The 13,744-nt window shown below is 40.5% G+C and overlaps 1 protein-coding gene across 3 annotated transcripts in view; it reads left to right on the forward strand.

Annotated features, from left to right (window-relative positions):
- The window catches only part of doc2b (double C2-like domains, beta), a 227,708-nt gene that overhangs the window by 41,048 nt on the left and 172,916 nt on the right, over positions 1-13,744 (forward strand). For all 3 annotated transcript variants that reach the window (XM_088615766.1, XM_088615764.1, XM_088615765.1), the window contains one exon: positions 868-1,039. In XM_088615766.1, coding sequence (XP_088471892.1) covers positions 868-1,039 — 172 coding nt within the window. The remainder of the gene's footprint in view (positions 1-867; positions 1,040-13,744) is intronic.

Raw genomic sequence — 13,744 nt, forward strand, 5'->3', positions numbered from 1 at the left:
ACCAGCTAGAACAGATGGCCAGCTATACTAAAATAGGACATTGCAATACTGAAGAAGACATGCTAGTGGATAAAATGTTATCACAGTAATTTTAAACAATACAAATATTCAAATTTATAATAGTTGCTAGAGGATATAACAGGTATCTCCAGTGCAAGACCTGGAGAACCCCAATCCTGATAGTCTCATACTGTAGGTCACCTGCTTACAGTATATTTTCAATACCTGTAAGCCATTGATAAATCACTCTTCAGTTAAGGGAACATAAATGCAAAATAGTCCATCATTTTTAGTTCTAAATGATATCTTAATTACTTACCAAATCACCTGTTCGACTGATCACAATGGAATTATCCCAGATGTTTGATATTGATAATTTACATGATAATGTAGAAAACCTGCTGCATGGGTGCTCCATCTGCTGTACAGGGGTTAAACAGATACTGCCAACTGAAATTAACTTCAGACAAATACCGGAGACTGATTTCTTCAGTTTCCCCAGGCTAACCAAAGCTGAGCCTGGTTACTACTGGGACTACAGTAACACAAAAATTGGGTTGTGCCGATATTTAATAAGTTCGGTGCCCTGCCATAATGAAAAAGAGCCCCCCCCCCACACACAAACAAATAGAGTGGGGTCATCCAGGTTTCCCAAAGCCCTCTATTGCCCAAGGTACAATATAAGGCTGCAGCAAAGCAAAGCTGCAAGGTACTCTTGTGTGCCTGCCTGCTGTTTTATTCTGTGCTTGGTTTCAGAAATCCTTATCCTCTGCCTGGCGCATCATCACAGTTTGATATGGCAGGCCTCTGTGTGATCCCCGCAAGCTTGCTGATGTCCGCGCCAATGCATCTTTTTCTTCATTTCAGGTGTGGAAGCGTTCGGGGGCCTGGTTCTACAAAGCCCTGCCCAAGTTTGTGCGTCCGGTGAAGGAAGCAAGCAGGGCACTGGAAACGAACCCGCCAGTGACCGAACGGGGTGTGCTGCAGCTGAGCAGGAGTGTGCCGGCGGGCCGCACCTACAGCTGGGCGCGTAGCAAAGGTCAGTCACTTGCCTGCCTCTGATGCGATGACCCTCGTCTTCACCTGTACCAACAATTGCTTCAAATGGACATGGTAGTAATTCGGGCGGCTCAGTGGTCAGCATTACTGTCTCGCAGTGCTGGGGCCCTGGGTTCAATTCCTGGAGTTTTGCCTACAGTACATGGAGTTTGTATGTTCTCCCGTGCTCATGTGGGTTTCTTCTAGGTGCTCTGGTTTCCTCCCACAATCCAGAGGCATACTGGTAGGTTAATTGGCTTCAGGGAACATTGGCCCTGGTGTGTGTGTGTGTGTGTGTGTGTGTGTGTGTGTGTGTGTGTGTGTGTGTGTGTGTGTGTGTGTGTGTGTGTGTGTGTGTGTGTGTGTGTGTGTGTGTGTGTGTTTTCAAACACTTGGAAAATGGATGGATATGCCTCACAGCTGACCAGGGGAAGAAACTGCTTCACCAGTTTTAATTTGAGGGTGAGGTCAGATTGAGTAATCCTTACAAAGAATTTCACCACATCACCGAGGTTAACAATCTAACTTTTTATTAGTAAGAGTGCAAAGGGATCTTTAATCACAGTGTAGTCAGGACCTAAATTTAACATCAGATTTTTAAATGACAGCACTTACTGCAGCACTGTTTCCTCTGTCCCCACGGTAAAGCATTGGTTTGAAATTTTGCTCCAAAGCGAAGTGTGACACCAACTGGTCCATCAGCAGCAAGCTGGTTGTTCTGACCAGGCCCAACCTTGCTAAGAACTGAGAGATTTCATGAGAACGTTTCATATCTATGAGAGTTTTCGGACTGCTCCACCCTACATTTCTGTGTGGTTTGAACACAGCGGTTAGAAAATGATGGATGGGTAGAATGAAATAAAAGAAAATGTTTGTTGCGGTTTTTAAAGAGCTCCACTGTTATTTTTTAGAGAATAGAACAGTAGGTACAGTAGGAAACAGTTCCTTCTTCATGTAATCTTGACAGAATGAACTTTTCAAATCTCTGGTGTATTTTTAAGGTTTAGTCACAAAGGAGGTTTTAATGCTGCAGGTCAGGTACTTTTGTAACATGCTCTAGCACTGAATGAAAATACTGTATAACAAGAGCACCCTGTTCTTAATCCAAACCACTTGAGTTGCCTGGTGTGAACTTTACTTTCTGCTTGAGTCCACTGTTTGATCACAAGTATGTAAATCATTCATTATTATTTAATCCTACAGTATCTTAAAAAATTCACATGCGCTCTGAATTCCTTAAGCCCACATCCTGTAAAGATACTGTGTGTGAGTCTTTTTCCTCATCTGCCTTCTCTGTTGAATCCATTATTATTCTGTTAATAATTATCCTTAAACAGGGTGTTTCTGCTGAACAGGTCAGTTTTGTAGTTTCGTGCCTCACCAGGTAGATCTGAGTTTCTTCCTTGTAAGTTTTTATGCGAAGACTCTTATCTAATTCCTTCAGTCAGTCGTGTTAAAAGTGCACAGTGTCAAAATAGTATAACATTAATAAACTCCCATTGCAGCCCATCCCTGATTCATTTCTTGTACAGGTTGTGTCTGTATAAACACTGCCGTAACATGGTCATCATTCACAGATAATCATATACAGTATATTCATAAATCATATACATTGTAAATTTAGTAGGGGTGTAAGTTCGGTCTCCAGATTTTTCCCCTGGATCAGAATATCAGAATTGCAGAAAGGCCATAGGTAGTTCCAGGCAAGTAGTCTTCTGGTTCTCAGTCTTGGTCTTGGGGAGCACTGTGTCCACTGGTGTTCATCCCAGAGCTCTTAAAGCATTGGTTTTAATAGATGCCTATGATTGTGCAAACTTCTGCATTTTTATAATAGGTGATCATTTTATGAAATTTCTCACCTATAAGATATCAATTCATTGTGATGAATCAGTCAGTTGATGGTGATCATATATTGATTACCATAAGAGATGGATGAAATCACCTCTTGTGGATGAAACTTTTCTATAAAGATGGTACTTTTTTCTTTTTTCCTGAAGTCCCATTGGTGACATTTGAGACAACGCACCTGAATCTGAAACTGGCTCAGGGCTGATACCAATTACAAATCCCAATCAGCTTTTTAGCTACCGAAAGCAATTTTATACACATGCCATTTAATGAATTACTTCGTGAAATTAATGAGCTTTTGATTAAGTTGCATTACAAACACGATAATGTGAATAATCGGATGAATCCACCATGCTGTCATTTGTAGGTTGAAAGATACGAGTAAAAAGTCTCAGAATACCTTCTTGTAGATTTGATTTCAGTCATGTGGGCATGACACATGAGACCAACATCCCTGAAGTCATTTCATTTGTAAGGGATCAATAAAGCAATCGAGATACAAGTGACTGCTTTTGCGCAACTTCGATGTTTTAGATGTTAATACAATAAGAGCCCATCTTGCAACCTAGATCTTTAGACCCTTTTCCTTGGGGAAAGGAAAAAACCCAGAGCTATTTTCCATTTTTTAAGAAGCACCTTGCTCTTTGAACCCTCTCTCCCCTGCCTCCCATTCAGTGCTTTTTAGAAGATGAAAGGTCAATGTCCTTTATCTAAGTATCCCAGGTGAGTATCCAAAATGCTTCTCTCCCCTGCACAGCAAGAGTTCGGGACAGAGCATATTGTGTTCAGTTCTCTGATTCCTGGCGCTTTGTTTAGTCAGTGTTTCCTGATTTATTTACAGCAGTGCTTTGTGATGATCTTATGCTGTATAAACCAAGCACGCAAGTGGCTTATTAAAATGTCTATTTGTGCGTTTCTCTCACTTATGCAATCCCTCCAGTTTATGTTTGTTCCACTAATCCAGAAGTGATGCCTTAGTCCTTAGCTATTCTGTGCCCTGTGTGAGGTTTATGCAATGAAGGCAATTATGTAAACATTTTTGAACCTTTACTATGATAATCAAAAAAATCTAAGAATGTTATATTTTAAGATGGCAAAATAGATTAGCAGAGCTTTTGGACAAGAGAGCCTTTACTCTCACATGCTAGGGCTAACACAAGCAATTATAATACAAATCATTTCACTTTATTTTGTTTTATTCATTGTGGAAGTAAAAAGTGTTCTCCATTCACAGAGCAAAGCTATGGATTATAGGGCTTTGCATGATGGGTCCATCTTTGTATGATGAAACTGTGCTTTGCATTTTTCGTGTTTGTAGTTTTTCTCGTTCCTGTTTCAGTAGTAGGTAATCGTTTTTTGGTATTGTTCTTTATGATTGTTTATTTTAGAAAACTTCCACGCCTCTGCCTCAGATCAACTGAATTTAGAAATAATTTGGATTTTGAATTTGCTCACTCTGGATTACTCTGTGCTGGTGGCTGATTCACAGTGGAACATTTATTCAAAGCACCTCTTCAGTTGTCTTTCCCAAGCAGAGCTCAGATTGCACGCACAGCTGTGCACCTGCAGGGCTGGTGTTAATCTTGTTCGATGACTTTTTCATTTCTATACATTTAAGATAATCGGTATTGATGTGTTATAAATTCTCTTTTAATGTGTGCCAGTCTGTCCTGATCATATTATTATTTACTGCTGGTGTGCCAGTGGATGTATGCAATCCTTGTCTCATAATACACAATTAAATTTGGATTACTGTGGCTGTAAGGCTGGTACTCTGCAGAATCTGCACGTGCTTCATCAGATTCATGTGGATGCTTTCACTGCAATACAAGATTTGAAACCGGACGCAACATAGAGCATGTTATTGCTTAAACTTGTTTACAAGATAAAATCATCACTTGTGTTAGTGTGGTGTGACGCACCAGGTGAATTAAGAATCAAATTGAATTGTTGGTCGAAAACCTTTTAATTGTAAAATTTCTAATTGCTTTCTTCTTTATATTGGTATCCATTTTCTTTGCAATACACTGCATCCTGAAACTGAATTGTTGCAATTCCACAAAACCAGGAAAAGTTCTTCAATTCACCTAGAACTGCTTTTGTTACTAGTTACGTGTCTTTGCATCCCTCCAGAGTCTACCTAGGAAGGCAATATCAATGATTCAGTAACATCACCAGAAGCATTTCTGATGTCACTTCTGTGATTTCTGGACGTTGCTCACTTTTGTCAGTGTGATCTCGTTGCTTTTTGTCATCGGTTCTGGTTTGTTACACAAATTCCAATTTATAAGGTAGAGCTAGAGCACGTGGTTTAACAGAAGCAGTATCATGAAAGTTGTTTTAATGTCCGTGAGCTCTAAAAATAGTTTTCCCTTTTGGTCTTAATATCAGAGAAAATATTTGCTTGCATTTCTAAAACATCACAGGAGTCACTGAACTCTGAATAAGCAAGTCATTCATTGTTGAACTATTGAGAAGATATTCTTTTTTATTCATAAGATGTAAATAGCTTTACTATCAATGCAGGCTACATAACCCAAAATAGCAAGCATAATGGAACAAGAAAACCAAGACAGTCTGAAGTGATTTATTACCGTCTTTACAAATATGTAGAGCAGTGCTGATATAACAGTTTTGCTCAGGCAATAACTTTGCTTTGAATTTGCATACGTAAATCTGTTCATGACTTCATTTGTTTTTAATACTGATTTGACATGTGATGCTGAAAGATGAACCATCCTTCATTGTGTATTCAGAACCAACAGTCACATTAATCCATCTCACGCTAAGAACATTGCATTTTCTTTTCTATTAACGAAGCTGTTGAGTGTGTTGTGCTGGATTTTCTGCTGTTTTTTGTGTTTTATTTACTTGGCTTAATGACAGTTACAGGATGTATACTTTGCCACATATTAGGAGGGCCCTGGTGAGTATCTGTCTATTCAAACTGTATTTTGAGACAGAAAAGGTGATCACTTTTCGGTGTTTAACATTTACCCTCATTGTATCATTTGCTTTTCCTGCATAAATACCAGGAATTCAGATTTGTGAAGTACCTACAAAATGTGCTTCACAGGTGGAGGAATCAATATTATCCTCTGACACAGCTCCAGAAGGTCATAGATGTCCTGGTTCGTTAGATGACGTTAGATGCTGTGACACAGCAACTGATGTATGTGGGGCCTGTGTGTCACCCATGGAAGATATGGTTAAGGTTCTGGTACAGTCAGTGGCAACTCAGCAGGAGGCTATTTGAGTGCAATAACTGGCACAGCAGAATAGATTACTGCCCACCACAAGTGTGCCTATATTCGCCAGAGGGCAATGAAGGTCCAGACCCAATATCTGCAAACCCAGATTGAGTTGGTGCTGGCTGTTTGACAGATTTGTGGAATGCTTGGGCAGTGCTGGGCAGTCTACTGTAGTTCCATGAAGAGTTTCAGCAGTGGTGTGCAGGGACCGACTGCACATAGCCTGTTGTACAGAAGATAGCACCTCAAGATTATGTGGAAACGTACTTAAAAGCTTTTGAAAAAAAAACAGCGGAACACCTACAGGTACATTTGGATTGCTGCAACTTTTCATCATTGAGTAACTTCCCCAGCTCCTGGATGCCTGGTGACAGGATCCCTCTGAAGTACTGTAATTGAGCAGACAGGTCCTGTCAGTTACACATCTCCCAACCAGGTTGGAAGAAGAAGGGGCAAATGTATGATGCAGATCTCTAACAAACAGCGAGATGAACGTGTTCCTGCCGACGTGGGCTGTTGTTCCCTTTCTTGCAGTAGACGGTACAAGATTTGTTAAAGCAGTGGGAGAGAGAGAGAGCTTATCACTGATGGTTTTTCAGATTTACATGGGAGACATTGGGACACCCCCCCATCGGTGTTGTTATTCACGAACCACCAGACGGAGTACCAGAGACAGACAAGGAGGCATTTGATATCGCTGCGGAAAGTATCAGCCCCTCTTCCTGCTACATTATACTTAATCCCAAAACCAGATGGGACTTGGAGCTTTTGTAAGACTTTTGTAAGACTTCACATGGTCTCTACATTTAATGCTTGTTCAAGCACCTTATGATGATCCTGTACTAACGGGGTCCAATTGTAATGAGTGCCTCTTTTTGAAGACTGATGCTTCAGAAAAAGGAATGGAAGCAGTTTTTTCACAGAGAAAAAAAGCACAGATCATTCTCTTCCCTACCTCAGCAGGAAAGTGTTGCCAAGAGAATACAGCTATGCAGTGGTTGATAAAGAATATCTTGAGAATTTACCTTGTTAACTGACCGCAGCCCTTTATCACACATGAAATCGAAGAGGGGGAAAAATGCCTGCATTACAAGATGGATGATCTGGTCATTCTTTTCATTTTCCAATAGTGGTGGCACTAAGATAGCACTATGAAAAATAATACTTGAAACTTCTTTTCCTGAGTTCCAAACCTTGGAGCTGCCCTACTGAAAAAGTTCTGATCCTTCACCTACAGAGGGAAGCTATATTGAACACTTAGAGAGAAGGGGGCTCATCTTCATTATCACCATCATCATGTCTTTTTTGGTCACCCAATCCATGTGTCTCAACTGTTCCCTCAGTTCTCTCAGCTGTACCCCTCAGCTGATCTCTGTTTGCAAGTTCTTGGATCTACATGATCACAGCGAATGTGTTTGTCTGGGTAATTTCAGATGGGATGATTAATCATCAGGAATTGACAGGCTGAGAAAGGAAAGCGATGTGGCCATAACCCTGGTCCCAAGCTTTATAATGGTACTGGCCATGATTAAAACAACTGCTAGAAGTACGAGCTAGGGCTTGACAAAATATAATTGTTGGGCAAAGCATGATGGCAACATGCCCAGATTCTCTTTCATAATAAAAGCAAAATTAAAATCATCCTTTCCTATATGTTTCGCCCAATACAGAGCAGCTGGAAGCAGTTTGCTGAACCTCGCAAAAAGCATTTTTGAACAAAGGGAAGATTTGTGTAAAATAAATTCAGTGTGACAAGACTAAAGCTTAACCATCTGCTATTTATGATAAGTATTTAACTGGAGAGCAAAGAGCACTTCTGCTGTGCTGCATATATAGGCGTCTCCTGCTTGACAGCCATTCTGCTCAAGTGTGCTGCACATCTCCAAAAAGACACCTAACGAGCAGGAAACAGTTGTGGGACTTGAGCTCTCTGTTAATGATCATCTTTGTATTTGATGTGAATTGTCAATTATCGCTCTCTTTTACTGCCTTGTAAATGATTCTCTATTTAAGGTGATTCATAAGCTACTGCAAAATTGGCCGCGTCCTATGTGAAGTGCCATCCGTGTACGTTTTCTTGCTGTTTGTCATCATGCCGGTAATTTGTTTGAATCAGCAGGTTTATGCAACTGATCTGACCACGCTTTCAAAAGCTTTACCAAAAGCTTCTCTAATTCAGCAGCAGCCCCGACTCCCTATTTGTTTCCACTCCCTAGACTTGGATTCCTTGTAAGGAATCCAAATGGACAGAGCGTATCATTAGCAGTCCATTTGTTGGTTCATTATTCTGCCCACGATGTCCGTATTGTTACCGAACACATAAAGTTTGAAGGATGAATAAAGAAAGTGCTTGATATTGAGCAATTTCCACAGCAGTTATGGCTATATTCAATGTTCACATTTTATCCATTTCCTTTCAGATTCAGGGCTTCTCTGTTGATCGGTGCGCTGTCAGAAAAATTGAACCGATTGGCACATTCAGAATTCTTTTTTTTTTCCATAACCACAGGAAATGCATTCATTGTTTGGACATCTGTATGTGTCAGAATATGAAGGAGAAATTAGTGTTTGAGAAATGGTGTTGTCACTGCCCAGCCTGTTTCCAGTGTGCCTGCGAAAGGAATGACTCATATAGCAAGCCACTCAGCCAAGGTTGTTCAGCACAGCTGTAACCTCCAGGTTCCATGTGCTTTTCTGGAGCTGACAAATCTATTGCCCAAGGGGCACATGTCATGCTTGGAGCCAGATGACTTTTCCAATCACCCCAATCTCGGCTCTTCTAAGTTTCAGAATACTAAAAGGTCCTGGAGGGTCAAGGCTTGGTGCTCGGATACATTGATGAGATCTCTGTGGCTATTAAAGCAGTCAAGATAAGACAAAGGCTTGGTAAAAGCCTGTAGCAGTCGTGCTTGCGGACATGGAGGCTGCTGGGCTGCAGGTTTTGTTCGTTGTGGTGTGATGTTTCGCGTCCGGCTCCTCTAGAAGTTCCCTCTCCTGTTGTGCATTGCCCCCTCCTCCGAGGAGGTCTGTAAAACAGGGATGCCCGTGTTTTTTCAGATGATGTCCATTGCTGTGGATCTCTGTTCAAGCCATCCTTTGTGCAGGTAGTTTCAAGAGATTCTGTTCCTTTAACCTGTATTTGACATTACAGTACAGTTACAGTATGCTGGTTGCTTTTTGAGCTCTGTGTCATTGCATGTGGTGTCCTTTTAGTAGTGTGGTGACCTACTAAAGCATACGTAGTATTCTAAGCAATTGGTGTCTTAATAATTTTAAGATTAAATCATTTGATTTGTATTCTTGTCTTTTCATTATATGGTCTAGCATTTAGGTGGCAAATAACAGTTCTTCCACAAATGTCCACCTGTGGATGTTTGTTATTTGCACTACTAGACTATGCTCAGAAGAAAGTTTTTTGTGAAACAGAATTGAGATGGGAATGTATTTTAAGAGCATAGTCAGCATTTTTCCCATGTATGAGAAATGTTTTAAGACTTTATAACCTAATATAACAATTCATGATTTACCATGCTGTTTATTAAAAACCAATTTAATATGTTGCATATTTTTCCCAGATTGCACTTACAGGCCTGCTTGTTTAGGAAGTAATTTTATTGTATCTGAGTACCAAAGTTAATTTCATCCAAGTGTTTGTTCTGCAGGTGAAACAGGTCCAGTACAAAGAGGCCACTCCACTTTTCATTGTCAGTTGTATCTGGTGAAAAGGAGTGTTGATCATAAATGAACTGGCACTGAAAATTGCAAGGTAAATATAGACTGCTTTTCCTGTGCTCCATAGGGTCTGGTTAAACTCTTAACAAGACAAATAGTGGAATTATTCTTGGCAATCAGCCATTTACTGGTTCTCACCTGTCCTGTTTTACTTTGTTTTATTCTCCTGTTTCCTACAAATATGCAGGTAGTACATTATTTTTAAAATATATATGTAATACTGATATAATTGGGAAGGAGTGAGCTTCTGTTGCCTGTCTCCTGTGATCTGTCTAATGGTTCAATCAATCAATCAAAGTCTATTTATCAAATGCACAAGAATACAGCGTGCAGCAGTAATTGCTGGCAATGCAATGTCTTTTCTGAGAGTAAAAATAAAAATCACAAAATTAAAAGTTACAGTATAAAGTTGCATAATAATAGTGCCATAAAAAATAAATAAAAAAAACTTAAACTCAATATAAATAGAACTGCTACATGTCCAGGGTGTATGCAATACATTATGTCTAAATAGTGCAATATGCAATGTGCCAAATACAATGAAAACTGTATGTCCATGTAACCTAACCATTTCACAAAGACCCTTGGGGTGGTTGCTGAAAGTGGCAGCAGCTTGGCTGTTTAGCAGTGTTATTGCCTGGAGGTAGAAATGTACTGTAGTCTGTTGGTCTTTGACTGAATGCTTCGATACGGTTTACCGGACTGTAGGAGAGAAAACAGTTTATGACTTGGATGACTGGGGTCCTTAAGAATAGACCTTGCCTTCTTAAGACATCTAGCTGAGTAGATATTTTGGATGTTTGGTAGCTCACAGATGGCGATGAGCTGCGCTGACTTCACCACCCTCTGCGGTACTTTGTGATCCCGGGCGGAGCAGCTCCCATACCAGGGAGTGATGCAGCCAGTCAGGAAACAGTCATTAGTGCACCTGTAGAAGCTGGTCTGGATATGTGATGGCATGCCAAACTTCTTTAGCCTGCGGAGAAAGAATAGGCGCTGCTGTGCTGTTTTAACCACGATGTTGGTGTGATGAGACCAGGTTAAGTCCTCTGAGATGTTAACTCCCAGGAACTTAAAACTGCTGACCCTCTCCACTGCAGTCCCGTTGATCTACAGTAGATAGGTGTGTGACCTCCTCCCTGATGTTTCCTATAATCCACAATCATCTCTTTAGTCTTTCTGATGTTTAGAGAGAGGTTTGTAAAGAGCAAAACACTTTTGTAATTCTTATTGCAGTCTGGCATTTGTGCATTATTTTAAATGGGCACAAATTGAACATTTATAGCACAAAACAACATAACACAAGCAGGAAGTAACCCTTATTACTGTACATGCCAGAGTTATGCATTAATAAATTCAGACACTATTTGACTGTTTGTCAGGAGCAGTAATGAATCCAATCAGCTTAGCCAATGGTAAAGCATATAGATTTGTTAATGATGGAAGATAGTTTCAGGAGTAATTATGTCATAAACTGCATTTATCATCCTAATAAGATTAAGATTAAGATCACTTTATTGGCCATATAGAATTTCTTGCATTTTGAATTTGTCTTTTCACATACCCCAACTTGCTCTCCATGAGACACACAGACAGGGAAAGAGGCCTGGGGTCAGAGCGCAGGGTCAGCCATTTATATGCACCCCTGGAGCAGTTGGGGTTAAGGGCCTTACTCAGGGGCCTAACGGAGTAGGATTCCTCTGCCGGCTGCGGGATATGAACCAGCAACCTTCCAGCCACAGGTGCAGATCCTTAGCCACAGACATATTTGCAGTGACCATGCATCATAAGGCGAAAAAAGTGTTGAGTGCTTCTGCTCACTAATGCCTGCTAATCCACACCACAGTGGGAAAGGGATTTGGCAGCTGTTCTCTGTTGTACACACTTGTACAAATTCATAGAAACAAACACAAAACAAAAGCACATGTTTAACTGCACTGGGGAAATTAGCTTTTAGGAAGTCAAGCAAATAAATAAGTACAGTTTCAGCTTGCTTGGCTGGGAGTTTGTCTCAATACATTTTGTAAGCTTGTCAAGCTTGGAAAAAACATACTGTACAGAGACATACTGCTAGTAATTAACACTGTTGTAACATTAATGTTCTTGAGATGTTCAGTACATTGGCTCTTATGAATGTCTTTTAAAGTTTTTGTAAATATTAAACACGTTTGCTATTGGAATATCCTAAGACATGTACAGTATAGACGTTTTAGGCCTTCTGCTGTGACCTTGGTTCTCCTGTGGGTCCTTCTCCCCATAATCATTTTATTCCAAAACTGACATAAAATACTGGCCTCTGGGAGCACCTGACTGACACAAGCAATTAAGAGGCTCACTCAGAGTGCAGGTGGAGTGCTATAGCCCTCACAGTGGTAGTTTAAAGCAGGTCATTTCACAAGCTGACTGTGACCAGTACAGAATATAAGTGGCAAACACACAGTGGCTGAGTGCCTCAGAAGTGGCATTGTGAGAGTCAGCCAAGGCTTGCAGTGTTGTCAGTGAGGGAGGTGTCATTCATCCAGATGGCACTAACTCTCCTGTAAGAAACTGTGGAGCTTGCAGACGAGCATGACAGACTAAACTTGTGTGTCTAAAGGTCACCAAAGCAAGCAGCCCAGGAGCTACAGTTACTGTATAGAAGCCAAACTGCACTTCAAATCAATAGGCATATTAAAATAAAAAGAATTGGGAATGTCATTTGTTAAAATGGAGTGCAGGACCTTGTGGCCTCTACACTGTCATCACTTTGGCAGTATATCAGCCACGACAGGAGCATTTCCTTGGAGTACAAACAAATCAGCCCATTCTGTGAGTGCAGCCCTCAGCACAGGCCTCAGTGGTCTTTGGAAATGCAGTGTTCTGAAGCCTATCAGTTAGCTTTCAAGCCCTGAGCCTCACAAAGATGATCCATAAAAATATCAGAAACTGCTTACTGTTTGCTGATCTGTCAGTGAGTACTGATTGAAAATGCAGTATAGTGTCTTATAGAAAGTGCTTACTTTTGAGGATTTTGGTCAGAATTCCCCCAACACAGGGCAACTATGCAGTAGATTCTGTTTGCATTTACTACAGTATATCTGTAAGTTCACTGAGCTCTGGGAGCGTGTTTTTGCAGTTTCAGCAGGTTTTGACATCTGATAAAGAGCATTTAACTCTATGGGGAAGTCCCTCAGAACCTTTATTTATTGCCTATTCTTCGGTTTGCTTAGCTTTTGAATTTATACTGGCATAATTGTAAAAGACGCTTCACAGCTTAATGTCTTTTTTCTCAAAATCAGGCATAAGCATCCAAAATTAAGTGTAAAATAAGCAAATCAACAAAATAAAACTGCATAGCCTCATACTTTTTATTCCTAGGTACTCAACAAAAAAATCAAGGTTTTATGCCTATGCACTTTAAAAGTCTGGTCTTAGAGCTTAACAGCTTAGCAGCACTTAAGGCTTGTATTTAAAATCTCAATCTGCAGCATTGTTGTGTGTTTTGTGTCTGTTGTCTTCCAGGATGCTTTGTTGGGTATTTCCAGACAAGTGGACAAAGATTGAATGATTTGAGTTCATAACAAAAGTGCAGTAAGAGGACAAACCAAAGATCCTGCTATTCATTGGGTCTAGGGTAACAGGTCACTAGGCCGATATTTCCCAAAATGTCTCAAAAAGTTGCACCAGTCAGTTCTCCACTGTCCCCTTCTTCCTGGGATTTGATAATCCAATTTGCTGATACAAACTTGCAAAACTGCAGGTGTCCTTAATCTGACGGAAGGCAATGTTGTTTTTAGAGAGCAGTGGTTTCTTCCTGGCCATCCTACCTTGAAAACCTTACCCATCCTTTTCCTAATGGTTGAGGCATGAGCACTGACATTAGCCTGTGAGATTGT

This window comes from Lepisosteus platostomus, chromosome 22 (assembly GCF_059453375.1).
Source record: "Lepisosteus platostomus isolate fLepPlt1 chromosome 22, fLepPlt1.hap1, whole genome shotgun sequence".
Lineage (NCBI taxonomy): Eukaryota > Metazoa > Chordata > Actinopteri > Semionotiformes > Lepisosteidae > Lepisosteus > Lepisosteus platostomus.